This window comes from Tamandua tetradactyla, chromosome 2, assembly GCF_023851605.1.
Source record: "Tamandua tetradactyla isolate mTamTet1 chromosome 2, mTamTet1.pri, whole genome shotgun sequence".
NCBI classification, from domain to species: Eukaryota; Metazoa; Chordata; class Mammalia; order Pilosa; family Myrmecophagidae; genus Tamandua; species Tamandua tetradactyla.
The window spans coordinates 143,283,109-143,297,658 of NC_135328.1; the positions used below are offsets into that span (position 1 = coordinate 143,283,109).

At 39.2% G+C, this 14,550-nt stretch overlaps 1 protein-coding gene across 1 annotated transcript in view; it reads left to right on the forward strand.

The window, feature by feature from the left end:
- The window catches only part of CCDC170 (coiled-coil domain containing 170), a 101,596-nt gene extending 92,996 nt beyond the window's left edge, over window positions 1-8,600 (forward strand). Inside the window, exons 10-11 of the mRNA XM_077149283.1 lie at window positions 4,903-5,139; window positions 6,781-8,600. Coding sequence (XP_077005398.1) covers window positions 4,903-5,139; window positions 6,781-6,981 — 438 coding nt within the window. The 3' untranslated portion in view covers window positions 6,982-8,600. The remainder of the gene's footprint in view (window positions 1-4,902; window positions 5,140-6,780) is intronic.
- The last annotated feature ends 5,950 nt before the right edge of the window (window positions 8,601-14,550 follow it).

Sequence of the window (14,550 nt, forward strand, 5' to 3'; positions counted from 1 at the left end):
AAAACTGCCAACCAAGACTCCTATATCCAGCAAAATTGTCCTTCAAAAATGAGGGAGAAATTAAAACATTCTCAGACAAAAAGTCACTGAGAGAATTTGTGACCAAGAGACCAGCTCTGCAAGAAATACTAAAGGGAGCACTAGAGTCAGAACCGAAAAGACAGAAGAGAGAGGTATGGAGAAGAGGGTAGAAAGAAGGAAAGTCAGATATGATATATATAATACAAAAGGCAAAATGGTAGAGGAAAATATTATCCAAACAGTAATAACACTAAATGTTAATGGACTGAATTCCCCAATCAAAAGACATAGAATGGCAGAATGGATTAAAAAACAGGATCCTTCTATATGCTGTCTACAGGAAACACATCTTAGACCCAAAGATAAACATAAGTTGAAAGTGAAAGGTTGGGAAAAGATATTTCATGCAAATAACAACCAGAAAATAGCAGGAGTGGCTATACTAATATCCAATAAGTTAGACTTCAAATGTAAAACAGTTAAAAGAGACAAAGAAGGACACTATATACTAATAAAAGGAACAATTAAACAAGAAGACATAACAATCATAAATATTTACGCACCGAACCAGAATGCCCCAAAATACGTGAGGAATACACTGCTAACACTGAAAAAGGAAATAGACACAAATACCATAATAGTTGTAGACTTCAATTCCCCACTCTCATCAATGGACAGGACATCTAGACAGAGGATCAATAAAGAAATAGAGAATCTGAATATTACTATAAAGGAGCTAGACTTAACAGACATTTATAGGACATTACATCCCACAACAGCAGGATACACCTTTTTCTCAAGTGCTCATGGATCATTCTCAAAGATAGACCATATGCTGGGTCACAAAGCAAGTCTTAACAAATTTAAAAAGATTGAAATCATACACAACACTTTCTCAGATCATAAAGGAATGAAGTTGGAAATCAATAATAGGCGGAATGCCAGAAAATTCACAAATACGTGGAGGCTCAACAACACACTCTTAAACAACGAGTGGGTCAAAGAAGAAATTGCAAGAGAAATTAGTAAATACCTCGAGGCAAATGAAAATGAAAACATAACATATCAAAACTTATGGGATGCAGCAAAGGCAGTGCTAAGAGGGAAATTTATTGCCCTAAATGCCTATATCAGAAAAGAAGAAAAGGCAAAAATGCAGGAATTAACTGTTCACTTGGAAGAACTGGAGAAAGAACAGCAAACTAATCCCAAAGCAAGCAAAAGGAAAGAAATAACAAAGATTAGAGCAGAAATAAATGAAATTGAAAACATGAAAACAATAGAGAAAATCAATAAGACCAGAAGTTGGTTCTATGAGAAAATCAATAAGATTGATGGGCCCTTATCAAGATTGACAAAAAGAAGAAGAGAGAGGATGCAAATAAATAAGATCAGAAATGGAAGAGGAGACATAACTACTGACCTCACAGAAATAAAGGAGGTAATAACAGGATACTATGAACAACTTTACGCTAATAAATACAACAATTTAGATGAAATGGACGGGTTCCTGGAAAGACATGAACAACCAACTTTGACTCAAGAAGACATAGATGACCTCAACAAACCAATCACAAGTAAAGAAATTGAATTAGTCATTCAAAAGCTTCCTAAAAAGAAAAGTCCAGGACCAGATGGCTTCACATGTGAATTCTACCAAACGTTCCAGAAAGAATTAGTACCAATTCTCCTCAAACTCTTCAAAAAAATCGAAGTGGAGGGAAAACTGCCTAATTCATTCTATGAAGCCAACATCACCCTCATACCAAAACCAGGCAAAGATATTACAAAAAAAGAAAACTACAGGCCAATCTCTCTAATGAATTAGATGCAAAAATCCTCAATAAAATTCTAGCAAATCATATCCAACAACACATTAAAAGAATTATACATCATGACCAAGTAGGATTCATCCCAGGTATGCAAGGATGGTTCAAGATAAGAAAATCAATTAATGTAATACACCATATCAACAAATCAAAGCAGAAAAATCACATGATCATCTCAATTGATGCAGAGAAGGCATTCGACAAGATTCAACATCCTTTCCTGTTGAAAACACTTCAAAAGATAGGAATACAAGGGAACTTCCTTAAAATGATAGAGGGAATATATGAAAAACCCACAGCTAATATCATCCTCAATGGGGAAAAATTGAAAACTTTCCCCCTAAGATCAGGAACAAGACAAGGATGTCCACTATCACCACTATTATTCAACATTGTGTTGGAGGTTCTAGCCAGAGCAATTAGACAAGAAAAAGAAATACAAGGCATCAAAATTGGAAAGGAAGAAGTAAAACTATCACTGTTTGCAGACGATATGATACTATACGTCGAAAACCCGGAAAAATCCACAACAAAACTACTAGAGCTAATAAATGAGTACAGCAAAGTAGCAGGTTACAAGATCAACATTCAAAAATCTGTAGCATTTCTATACACTAGTAATGAACAAGCTGAGGGGGAAATCAAGAAACGAATCCCATTTACAATTGCAACTAAAAGAATAAAATACCTAGGAATAAATTTAACTAAAGAGACAAAAAACCTATATAAAGAAAACTACAAAAAACTGTTAAAAGAAATCACAGAAGACCTAAATAGATGGAAGGGCATACCGTGTTCATGGATTGGAAGACTAAATATAGTTAAGATGTCAATCCTACCTAAATTGATTTACAGATTCAATGCAATACCAACCAAAATCCCTACAACTTATTTTTCAGAAATAGAAAAACCAATAAGCAAATTTATCTGGAAGGGCAGGGTGCCCCGAATTGCTAAAAACATCTTGAGGAAAAAAAATGAAGCTGGAGGTCTAGCAATGCCCGACTTTAAGGCATATTATGAAGCCACAGTGGTCAAAACAGCATGGTATTGGCATAAAGATAGATATATCGACCAATGGAATCGAATAGAGTGCTCAGATATAGACCCTCTCATCTATGGACATTTGATCTTTGATAAGGCAGTCAAGCCAACTCACCTGGGACAGAACAGTCTCTTCAATAAATGGTGCCTAAAGAACTGGATATCCATATGCAAAAGAATGAAAGAAGACCCATCTCTCACACCCTATACAAAAGTTAACTCACAATGGATCAAAGATCTAAACATTAGGTCTAAGACCATAAAACAGTTAGAGGAAAATGTTGGGAGATATCTTATGGATCTTACAACTGGAGGCGGTTTTATGGACCTTAAACCTAAAGCAAGAACACTGAAGAAGGAAATAAATAAATGGGAGCTCCTCAAAATTAAACACTTTTGTGCATCAAAGAACTTCATCAAGAAAGTAGAAAGACAGCCTACACAATGGGAGACAATATTTGGAAATGATATATCAGATAAAGGTCTAGTATCCAGAATTTATAAAGAGATTGTTCATCTCAACAACAAAAAGACAGCCAACCCAATTACAAAATGGGAAAAAGACTTGAACAGACACCTATCAGAAGAGGAAATACAAATGGCCAAAAGGCACATGAAGAGATGCTCAATGTCCCTGGCCATTAGAGAAATGCAACTCAAAACCACAATGAGATGTCATCTCACACCCACCAGAATGGCCATTATCAACAAAACAGAAAATGACAAGTGCTGGAGAGGATGCGGAGAAAGAGGCACACTTATCCACTGTTGGTGGGAATGTCAAATGGTGCAACCACTGTGGAAGGCAGTTTGGCGGTTCCTCAAAAAGCTGAATATAGAATTGCCATACGACCCAGCAATACCATTGCTGGGAATATACTCAAAGGACTTAAGGGCAAAGACACAAACGGACATTTGCACACCAATGTTTATAGCAGCGTTATTTACAATTGCAAAGAGATGGAAACAGCCGAAATCTCCATCAACAGAAGAGTGGCTAAACAAACTGTGGTATATACATACGATGGAATACTATGCAGCTTTAAGACAGGATAAACTTATGAAGCATGTAATAACATGGATGGACCTAGAGAACATTATGTTGAGTGAGTCTAGCCAAAAACTAAAGGACAAATACTGTATGGTCCCACTGATGTGAACAGACATTCGAGAATAAATTTGGAATATGTCATTGGTAACAGAGTCCAGCAGGAGGTAGAAACAGGGTAAGATAATGGGCAATTGGAGTTGAAGGGATACAGACTGTGCAACAGGACTAGATACAAAAACTCAAAAATGGACAACACAATAATACCTAATTGTAAAGTAATCTTGTTAAAACACTGAATGAAGCTGCATCTGAGCTATAGGTTTTTGTTTTGTTTTGTTTTGTTTTGTTTTGACTTTACTATTATTACCTTTATTTTTGTCTCTATATTAACATTCTATATCTTTTTCGGTTATGTTGCTAGTTTTTCTAAACCGATGCAAATGTACTAAGAAATGATGATCATGCATCTATGTGATGATGTTAAGAATTACTGATTGCATATGTAGAATGGTACGATTTCTAAATGTTGGGTTAATTTCTTTTTTTCCGTTAATTAAAAAAAAAAAAAAGAGAAGGGGTAATTGAAGCTGAAGGGATACAGACTGTACAACGGGACTGGATATAAAAACTCAGAAATGGACAGCACAATACTATCCAATTGTAATGCAATTATGTTAAAACACTGAATGAAGCTGCATGTGCGGTATAGGTTTTTTTTTTTTCTTTCTATTAATGTTTTAATTCTTATTCTGTTGTCTTTTTATTTCTTTTTCTAAATCAATGCAAATGTACTAAGAAATGATGAATATGCAACTATGTGATGTTATTAAGAATTACTGATTGTACATGTAGAATGGAATGATTTCTAATTGTTTTGTTAATTCTTTTTCTAATTAATAAAAAAAAAAAAAGAAAAGAAACGCAAAACAAATCATTAGCATTTCTCGACTTCTTTAGATTAAAACTTTGGAGCAGACCAAAGTCATTGAAGATTTAAATAAATCCAGAGACAAACTGGAGAAGATGAAGGAGGAAGCTGAAAAAAAGCTAATATCTGTGAAGTCAGAACTGGATACAACGGAACATGAGGCCAAGGAGGATAAAGAGAGGGCTAGGAACATGATAGAAGTGGTAACCAGCGAAATGAAAACCCTAAAGAAATCTCTGGAAGAAGCAGAAAAGAGAGAAAAGCAGGTGGGTATCGATGTGATGGCAGAATCTTGTTTAGGAAATGACAGGCTAATTTAAAAGTTTGATCATTTTCACACGTCTCTTCAAAATGGTTTACAGGGTTTTCTCTACCACACTGAAATGGCCATAATGATTTATTCTGCTAGAAAAAATAATTCACATTTTCATGGCATGGATTATAGGAAAGAAAAAGACATTCTTACCAAAGCATTGGAAACCCTGTGAGAAACCAGATTCTGCTTGTGGTGAGGTTTGCGTTATCACAGACAGTCTAATGGGAAGCTGGGCTTCAACTTCGGGAGGGAAGCCTTATCTCAGGCAGAGATCTGTGGCAGGAAACAGTGGCACTCAGACTTGAGGGCAGACCAAGCACAAATGTAAGACATAAAAAGTATTCATTTGCTTGCTGGCTGCAAGTTGAAGTGCTTTATCTGGCAAGTACATCAGCAGGTCAAGCGCATAAAGAAGCATGTACTGGGCAGGCTGACCCCCATTATTTCTGGCTTCTAACTCGCTCTTTTTCTGAAGCTCAGAAGGGTATGGGGTAAACTCTGAACCTCGGATCTTTTTTCTCCTTGGCTGCCTCTGCTTTGGCTCATGTGTCACACAGACCTGGGGAAAGCCAGAATGTAAGAGTGAGTGTTTTCAGAAAGGAAACCTCTCAGGAATTAAGAGCTTTGACAATATTTGAAAAGGGGTGGGAGGAGTTTGAAGGAAACTTTTTCATCAGGGAAAAGATGTTGGAGAGAATGATGCATTTCTCAAATCGGATTCTGCACAGGAAGGATGTTGGGAGTGGATGGGGGTTGGGGTGTTTGGATGGCAGAGTCCTTCCTGGACATCTTTGGGTCACATCACACCTTTTCAAAATTGGAAGATACCTTTAGTGGGTTATTACTCAAATAACCTTGAATTATCTGCTCCTGCTTTAGCCTGGAATGACAGAAACCAACTGATGAGAATTTGAGAGGATATGAGGAATAATTCAACCACTGACCCCATCCCCCTATTTTTTCTTTTGTGATGGACAGAGCAGTCCAGTGTTATAGGTTGTGAAGTGGCAATCTGTGTGATATGATTTCTTGAGAATTCAGAAATCCTCCTGTTTCCACCAGTTTTACTTTCTTGCCATTTGCTCTTCCTTTAGTTTAAGAGGCTCATTGCTCAGTTAAAACTCCGGAACATATGCACCTATCATCCATTGACACAGTACCACTAACATTTGCACAGTCCTTCCAAATATGCTGAACATATACATATTATCATTTCATTTGATCCGAACCTCAGACTAGCCCTGAGAGAGAGGCATATAGTTATTTCCAACCTGGAAGTGAGAAAATGGGGTCTTGGTGAGGTCAGAGTCTCATCATGGTACTTAACTGGGATTCCTGATTTGATCTGTTCATTGGAACAGATCTGTTCATTGGGAAACCAGTTATGAAATTGCTGTTTGGAGTCTGAAGGGACTTATAGATATTTTAGTAGCTTAGCTTTTTTATTTTGTGAGTGAGAGAACTAAGACAAAAGAGGGTGGGTAACTTGTGTGTCATGCAAACCTGTGTTTCCCACAGCTTTTTGGTTGCATTTAGTCCAGTAGTGGTCAATACATTTTGTTTCTCCCTGTGTTTCTGTTTGATATTGCAGCTGATGGACTTCCGGGAGGTAGTTTCCCAGATGCTGGGTTTGAACGTTACCAGCCTCGCCCTTCCTGACTATGAAATCATCACAAGTCTTGAAAGACTGATTCATTCACATCAGCATCATTTTGCATCCTGTGCCTGCCTCAAAGACATGACACTGGGAAGAGACAGGCACCTGCAAGACCACTTAAAAACTACTCATTGATCACCATGTCTCTTGAGGGTGGTGGAGCTAAAAGGTGGGACACAATTCAGAATTTCACAAATACCCCGTATCTTTGAAATTTGATCACCAGGTGGGGATTGTCTACTTTGATGCTATCATGAGATTCCACATTGGCAAAAAGAGAATTTCAAAGGTGCCAACCTTGTGTGGATATTCAACACTAAAAACATCGCATTTGCTAGCACTTAGGGACCCAGAGGAACTCCACTAGGTTGCATAGCTGGACTGAGACATGGGGGTAGAGAACTAATATTTATAGGGTATCCCTTGTGTGTCAGAAGCCTGACTACCCACTTTGATTCTCATAACGACCATGTGGAAGAAGCTTTAATATTTTAATTTTACAAGTTATAGAGTTTGTGTAGAAGCTCAGAGAGGATATTACCCACTTAAGATGGCAGTCAGCTGGTGATAGAAGCACACTGGACAGCCTATTTGCTTTATATAAAAGGCATTGCTGCTTCTTCTTTTCCACAGTCCTTCAGCTTCTCCACAATCCCTGTGATTCTGGTGAGAATTGCTTGCATAAAGGAAGGAAAACATTCTGACAATCAAGAATCTAAGTCCAAAAGTGACAGATTTATGAGTGTAATGTGTATGATATCTTTAGAAAGTAATATGTTTAATTTGTCTGAGGTCATTTGAGAAGCTTACTTCTTTTAAATATTGATACCTGATTGTATCTAGTGGTAATTTTTCATGTTTAAGCAGGGCTGATCTCAGAACTTCAGAAATGAAACCTTTAATGCTATACCTACAAGACGAAGACATCCTACACAGTTGTGTTTGCCTGTACATAAAATTCCCTCATAGCAGAGGTACTTTTTGCCAGAGCAGGATCTTATTATGAATCTTTTTGCCTTCCTTTTAAGTTTATATTATGCAAGTATTTTTTCAGGAAACCACATTCTTAACTTCACTGGGGAGAATGTGTTACTATTTTTGGTAATCTATCTTATTTTGGCCACATGAACCGCATTTTTTTTTTCCATTGTCCCTGAAAGAAGCAATGGTGTCCAATTAAAGGAGAGGAGAAATAGATCGATTGCACCCAAATATTAAGAGATAATGAAAAATCTCAAAGCAAGGAAATGAGTTTAACACTTACAGTGTGGCTAACAGACCACACAGAGGGAAGGCCGCTGATGTTCCGCTCAGGGCCATCTCCTCTGCCTGCCCTGCTTTCTTCTCTCCGTGTGTAAGGAAACTGTGGAGCTGCATTTTGCAAGTGAGTCAACAGACCTGCGCAGCCTTGGCCCAGTGAGGCTGGGAGCTAGAACTGGCCAGGCGCAGGAGAGGCAGCTGCTGGATTTCTCAGTGGGAGGCTGGCAGTCTCCAGAGGCCCTTCACCTGCTCTGTCCCACTAGGCAGTGGCTGCTGCTTTGGGCCCAGGCTAAGTAACCTGGAGTGGAAGAAGCGAGTGATTGACTCTTTGGGTCTCTGCAGCCTCACGGAGCTGAGAAGCTTTGCTCTGCCATAGAGTAAATGCAGCAGCCATGGGGCAGGAGTGGAGGGGAGGGTAGATTGTTTTTGCACATTCTCTCGGGTTCATTTTCCAAGTATGTCCTTCAACTTGATTTTTTTCCTCTGTAAATTTATTGTCTGCAATAGTTAGACATATGTCTAACAATAAAAACTTTAAAAACATAAAATGTGTTATAATACTACTTTTCCATTTTGAATTCTCATCATTAGCTATATTTCCGGGTTCATGTAAGAGACTAAAAATAGTCCTTAGTGGTGAGTGTGTACTTCCTCTTTATTATATGAAATTACATTTATCCAAATATATGCTTATATAATATTTCTACTGAATGATACAAGTGTATACACAATAATCTTTAATACACATAAAAATGATAAAAATGCTTGTCTATGGTCCTTGAGGATTTCTCGTGGAAAGGGTTTATGGGATACGAAAAATAAAATCTGTCCATAAACGTAGTCTATATACTCATGAGCTCTTTGTTATTTAGACAAGTTGAAAATCTTTTTGGAAAGCTCTTCTTTCCTGGGCAGGCCACTGTGGCTCAACAGGCAGGGTTCTCGCCTGCCATGCCGGAGACCCGGGTTCATTTCCCAGTGCCTGCCCATGCAAATAAAAAACAAAAAGCCATTCTCTCCTTATTAAAATGCCAGTTGCTTCTCGGTTTTCCCTCTGTGACCTTCATGCCAGAGTTGGCAGGTGGCTTCATGATTTTATGTTAGATATTATTTTTCCATAATATCCATGTATATTTTATATTGTCCAATAAAATGCATTTGGTTGATGCGATTTTCTGGATAGGGATTTTAAAATATTTAACACAAACTCTTCAACCAAATCCGCTTGAGGGGTAATTACTACTGAGGTTATTATTCTGGTCTTTGTGACATATAAATGAATCAAATATCCCAGTTAGGAATAGAATTTTAAAACTGAGATCTACCTCAGTGAAATTATGCCTAATTTTAATATTTATTCTCCAGACTTGCCGGGATTTTGATATTAGAAACCCTGTAAAACAGACACTACCCTCTCTTGACTGAGTATTTGATCTCAGGCAAGGAACATGGGCCGGGTTTTGAGGGGGGGTTCCACAGTGACAGCCTACCACCACTGCCACAACAAAGCAGACAAGCTGCAGAAAACTCTGGGCCTACCTAAATTTCCGGTTTTACTCTCTAGTCCATCTTACACATGTATGGTGAAGCCAAGGGGTGGTGATCTGAACAGCTACTAATTACGGTCTACACTACTGATATTGTAATAGTTCCCAGGGCTGGGAAATGGAGACTGGTTTCCAACATGGGAACATTTCATGGCTGCATATCCTCTGACCAGAAGGCAGCTCTGGTTTGTGCAGTAGAGAACTTAGCTCCATTATTGCACACTCCAGCAAGTGGAGTCTGTCTCCTTCTCAGTATAGCTTCCAGCCTGTAATTCCTTCATCTTTGTATAAAAACAATTCCTCCTTGAAGCTCCTGCTAACTGGTATATAATTTTCTTCTGTCTCTCATTGCTGTCACTTACCAACATCCTGTGTCTTCCCTCTACTGCAGACTTTAAAAAATATATTTTTATTGATAAAACTTAACATGCAAACATACAAACATTCTTAACATATGATCATTCCATGTGTGGTGTACAATCAATGGCTCACAATATCATCACATAGTTGTGTACTCATCACATTGATCACTTTTTTAGGATACTTGCTCCAGAAAAAGAAAGAAAAAAGAAAAAATTCATGCGTACCATACACCTTACCCCTCTTTCTCTCGTTGACCACTAGTATTTCCATCTACCCGATTTATTTTCACCTTTGCCCCCCATTATTTGTTTATTTTTCAATCCATATTTTTCACTCATTTGTCCATACCATAGATAAAAGGAGCATCAGACACAAGGGTTTCGGTTTCACAATCACACATCTACTGAAAACTTTTGCATCGATGTCTTCTCCAGGACACTCTCCCCTCCATCCTGTCTCATCATGGGTGTCTTTGATTTGTGTAGGGCAGGCTTATTCAACATCACACCTTGAGTTCCCTGACCTTCTCAGCTCTCCTACCTTTACCTCCTTTTGTTTCAGCTATTCACACCCTCAGTTGCAATTTATAGTAATCCAATTTAGCGTACCTTAAGCCCAAAAGAGAACTTAGGGGGCTCATGTGGCTCATGTGGAAGAGTCAGAGGGAGACTAGCTTGGCTAGGTCCTGGGATTCAAATATGCTTTCTGGATTCTTTTTGCTTCTCTCCATCTCTCATCTCTGCTTGGTTTTTCTTCTCTTTGTATGTTGGCCTTACTTTCTCCTTCTGTAGATTGGTTTCTCCCTGCTATCAGGGAAGGTGGTCACAGCAGCTGTGTGGTCTTCACAGTTCAAGAGCTAAGAAAAAGGGAGAATCTCTGCCTCCAAGCTTCCATTTAAGAAACCCCAGGGAACAGTCCATTCATCTTTCCTTGATCCTTGGCCCAATTCTGATAGCCAGGATCCCAATCCCATATTGGGATCTATAGTTTATGCCAATCTCTGTGGCTCTAGGATTATCTATTTAACCAGTACTACATGAAATGAGAGGCTAAGTTCCCAAAGGAAGAGAAGCTGGCAGACACAGAATGCACATTGTGTTAGTTAGATTCAGTTGTCAACTTGGCCAGGTGAGCATACCTAGTTCTGTTGCTGCAGACACAAGCCAATGGTACGTGAACCTCATCTGTTGCTAATTACATCTGCAGTCGGCTAGGAGGCGTGTCTGCTGCAATGAGTGACATTTGACTTAATTGGCTGGTACTTAAATGAGAGATCACAATGTAGCACAGCTAAGCAGCTTGGCATTCCTCATCTCAGCACTCACAGCTCAGCCCAGGCCTTTGGAGATGCAGAAAGAAGTCACCCCGGGGAAAGTTGTTGGAACCCAGGGGCCTGGAGAGAAGACCAGCAGAAACCATCCTGTGCCTTCCACGTAAGAAAGAACCTCAGTGGAAAGTTAGCTGCCTTTCCTCTGAAGAACTAACAAAATAAATCCCCTTTTATTAAAAGCCAATCCGTCTCTGGTGTGTTGCATTCTGGCAGCTAGCAAACTAGAACACACATTTATAACAGATGGTCAAATGTATTACACATGGCCCAGAACTTCTCTAAGTCTGAAAACTTAAGTTAAAATTGCCCATAATCTCTTATCATCCAAGACTTTTCCCTGTTACCCCCAAATAGCTATTTTTTTGAGCCTTGGAATTTCTTTAGACCTCATATTTTCTCCCTGCTAGCCATGAGAATTGTCATGCCACCTGAAGCTAGCCTAGATGTTATGGTCCATTCTTTTCATCATTTTCTTCCTAGCACCATTAACTCCTTGCTCTTTTGTTCTTCTGTTCCCAACTTTGAATCAATCCCAGCTACTTACATTTCTGCTACTTTTCCTGCCCCTAAAGAATGTGAATGGAGAAGGTTGTATAAAATCACAGCCAGATGCCACCCCAAATTCTTGCCCTTTGATTGCATTTGAGCTTCTGTGGGCCATTTTTCAAAATGTCTCTTTCAAATATTCGTTTCTCCCTCTTTCCTATCTTTTTCCTCTGTGCTCTCAGCAAATGATCTCTTCTCTTTCATCCAGAAAATAGAAGTCATTACAAGAAACACCTTCAATATCATGTACTGACATATAGCCTTAGGTATGTTCTTCCATACCCATCCTTGCCTCTTTCCCTCTTCCTGTTTCAGCTTATCCCTCTACCTGAGTTTTTGCAATCATCAGTCTCATCACTTGTTTGCTTCTATATTTTCAACCTTATCTTTGTTATTGGCTTATTTTAATAAGCATTTAAATATTGTATGCTTCAGTCTCTTTTCTATTTAAAGGCTCTCTTTCTCCTCTTCTTCACAGTTGAGCCACGTGAAAGTGTGGTTGACCTTTCTGTTTCTATTTCTACTCTCCTCTCCCCTCATGTCATCATCCTTGGCAGCCTGACCTGTGTCTCTGCTCACCTGGCTCCCACGATTTGTTAGGAGATCTTTGTTACACTTTAAAGTGCTCCTTCCATTTGATCTTTCTGTAACATTTTATATATTTGACCATTTCCTTCTTAAAACTTTCCCTTTTATTCATTGACTTCCATGTTTGAACATTTAGCTGGTTATCCTCCATCAAAAGGAGATCCTGATGGGCTTATTCAGTCACTTTCCAGTGGGTCATACATTTGTACCAGGTCACTTTGTAGGACAGTGATAAACCTGTAGATTGGTGATACTTGGCTCAGGTACCCATTTCTGGTCTCTGTGATCACATGGCGGGAGAAGGCAGTCCTCGTAGTACACACATAGATCTCTTTGTGTAAGGAATAATCTTCACTTTCCACTGGAGGATCCTCTTCCCCTATCTGTTTCTTGGATGTCAGCCTTCCATAGTGGCCTCACCCTTTATACACTCTTCAGTCACTTAGGCAAGTTGCTTATTTCCCTGAACCTTGGTTTCCTCATGTGTACGATAGTGGTAACAGTAATACCTACCTCATAAGCTTGTTGTATGATTGCATAATGTAAAGCTTTTAGAAGATATCCCAGCACATTGTGTGCACTCAATGGATTTTAACCAATGTTATTATTGTTGTAAATAGTACCAACCAATCCCAGCTATTCCTGTGCCTTTAAAGATCATCTGTGTGATGTTCGTGCCATATTTACCTCTCTAGATTGGAATCTTCCTCTGATGTTCACACCCGTATATGAAGTAGTGTAGTGGGGAAGGGACTCACTTGCAAACTGAACAAAATAGACTTGGGCTCCAACACAGACTCTACCAAATGACTTGGGCTACTTAACTAACCTCTTTGAACCTCAGCTACTTCAGGATTACAACAGGAATGACAAGCATAGTTTCCTTTCAGAGAACTTGTGAGGATTTAGTGAGTTAACTCATATAAGGTGCTCAGCTTAGAACCTGGGACACCGCAAGTGCTGGGTGAGTATGGTTATGTCCTACAGGCATCTCTAGGTCAACATATCCAACACTGAAGTTATAATTTCTGTCTGTACAATCTTTTTCTTCTCCCGATTCCCCACTCCAATAATCCGCTTTTCTCCTAGACCCTCTGCTTCAGCGAGTGGCTTGCTATGTACTCAGCTGTCCAAGGCAGAATGTCTGGGGGTGGTGGTGGTGCTGGCAAGTGTGACTTCTCCCTCTCCTCATCCCCATGTCTCCTTCACCACCACAAGGCCATGTCTGCCCGCCACTTTCCTTCTCCTTCATCCATCTACCTCTTTCCTTCCACATTAAAGCCACCTTAGCACACCCCCCATTATTTCTCACCTGGATACTGAACAGTCTCCACTTGGGTGTCCCTTGCACAGGAATCACCCCTTCTCTTCTCCTTTATGGGCAGAGTAATCATCTATTAAAAATGCAAATGTGAGCTTATGACTCCCTTCTTTATGTCCTTTATTTGTGCCTATTATTCTCAGGATAAAGTCTGCTTTGCTAGCATGACCCATGGGGCTGTCTCCTCCCCTTATTCTCTATGAATACTACACTTTATAGAAAACAGTGTTTCTTCAGTGGTTTCTCCCCTACAGGTCTTTGCAACTGCTGAGCTTTGGCCTGGACTATCTATCTTTCTCCTCTCATTTGACTAATTCCTGCTTATTCTTAGGCACTCCTTGCTCTTGCTAAGGAGTGTTCCCTGGTATGCTAAAGCTGGGTTAGGTAACCCATCAGTGTATTCGCATGGCATCTTATGTGTAAATCTATTAGTTCATATTTACAACAAGAGATGATAAGGTTATAGCCACTGAGCATAGACTCAAATCTAGGCTAATCTTGCTTCAAAGTCCATGTTGTTCCCATTCATTCATGCTATCTTCTGCAGGGTTGCTCATTAGACTATCCAGTGCTTGGCTCATAGTTGATGCTCAATAGGCACTTATTGACCATGTGACTTAATCAGCTACTGAGACGGAATTTGAATATTCAGATGGGTTGGCTCTTCCCATTTTTGATGTACCCAGACTTCCAAATGTATGTAGATTAGGCTGGACTCTGAATGCAGAATGATTTGGATGAGTAATGAT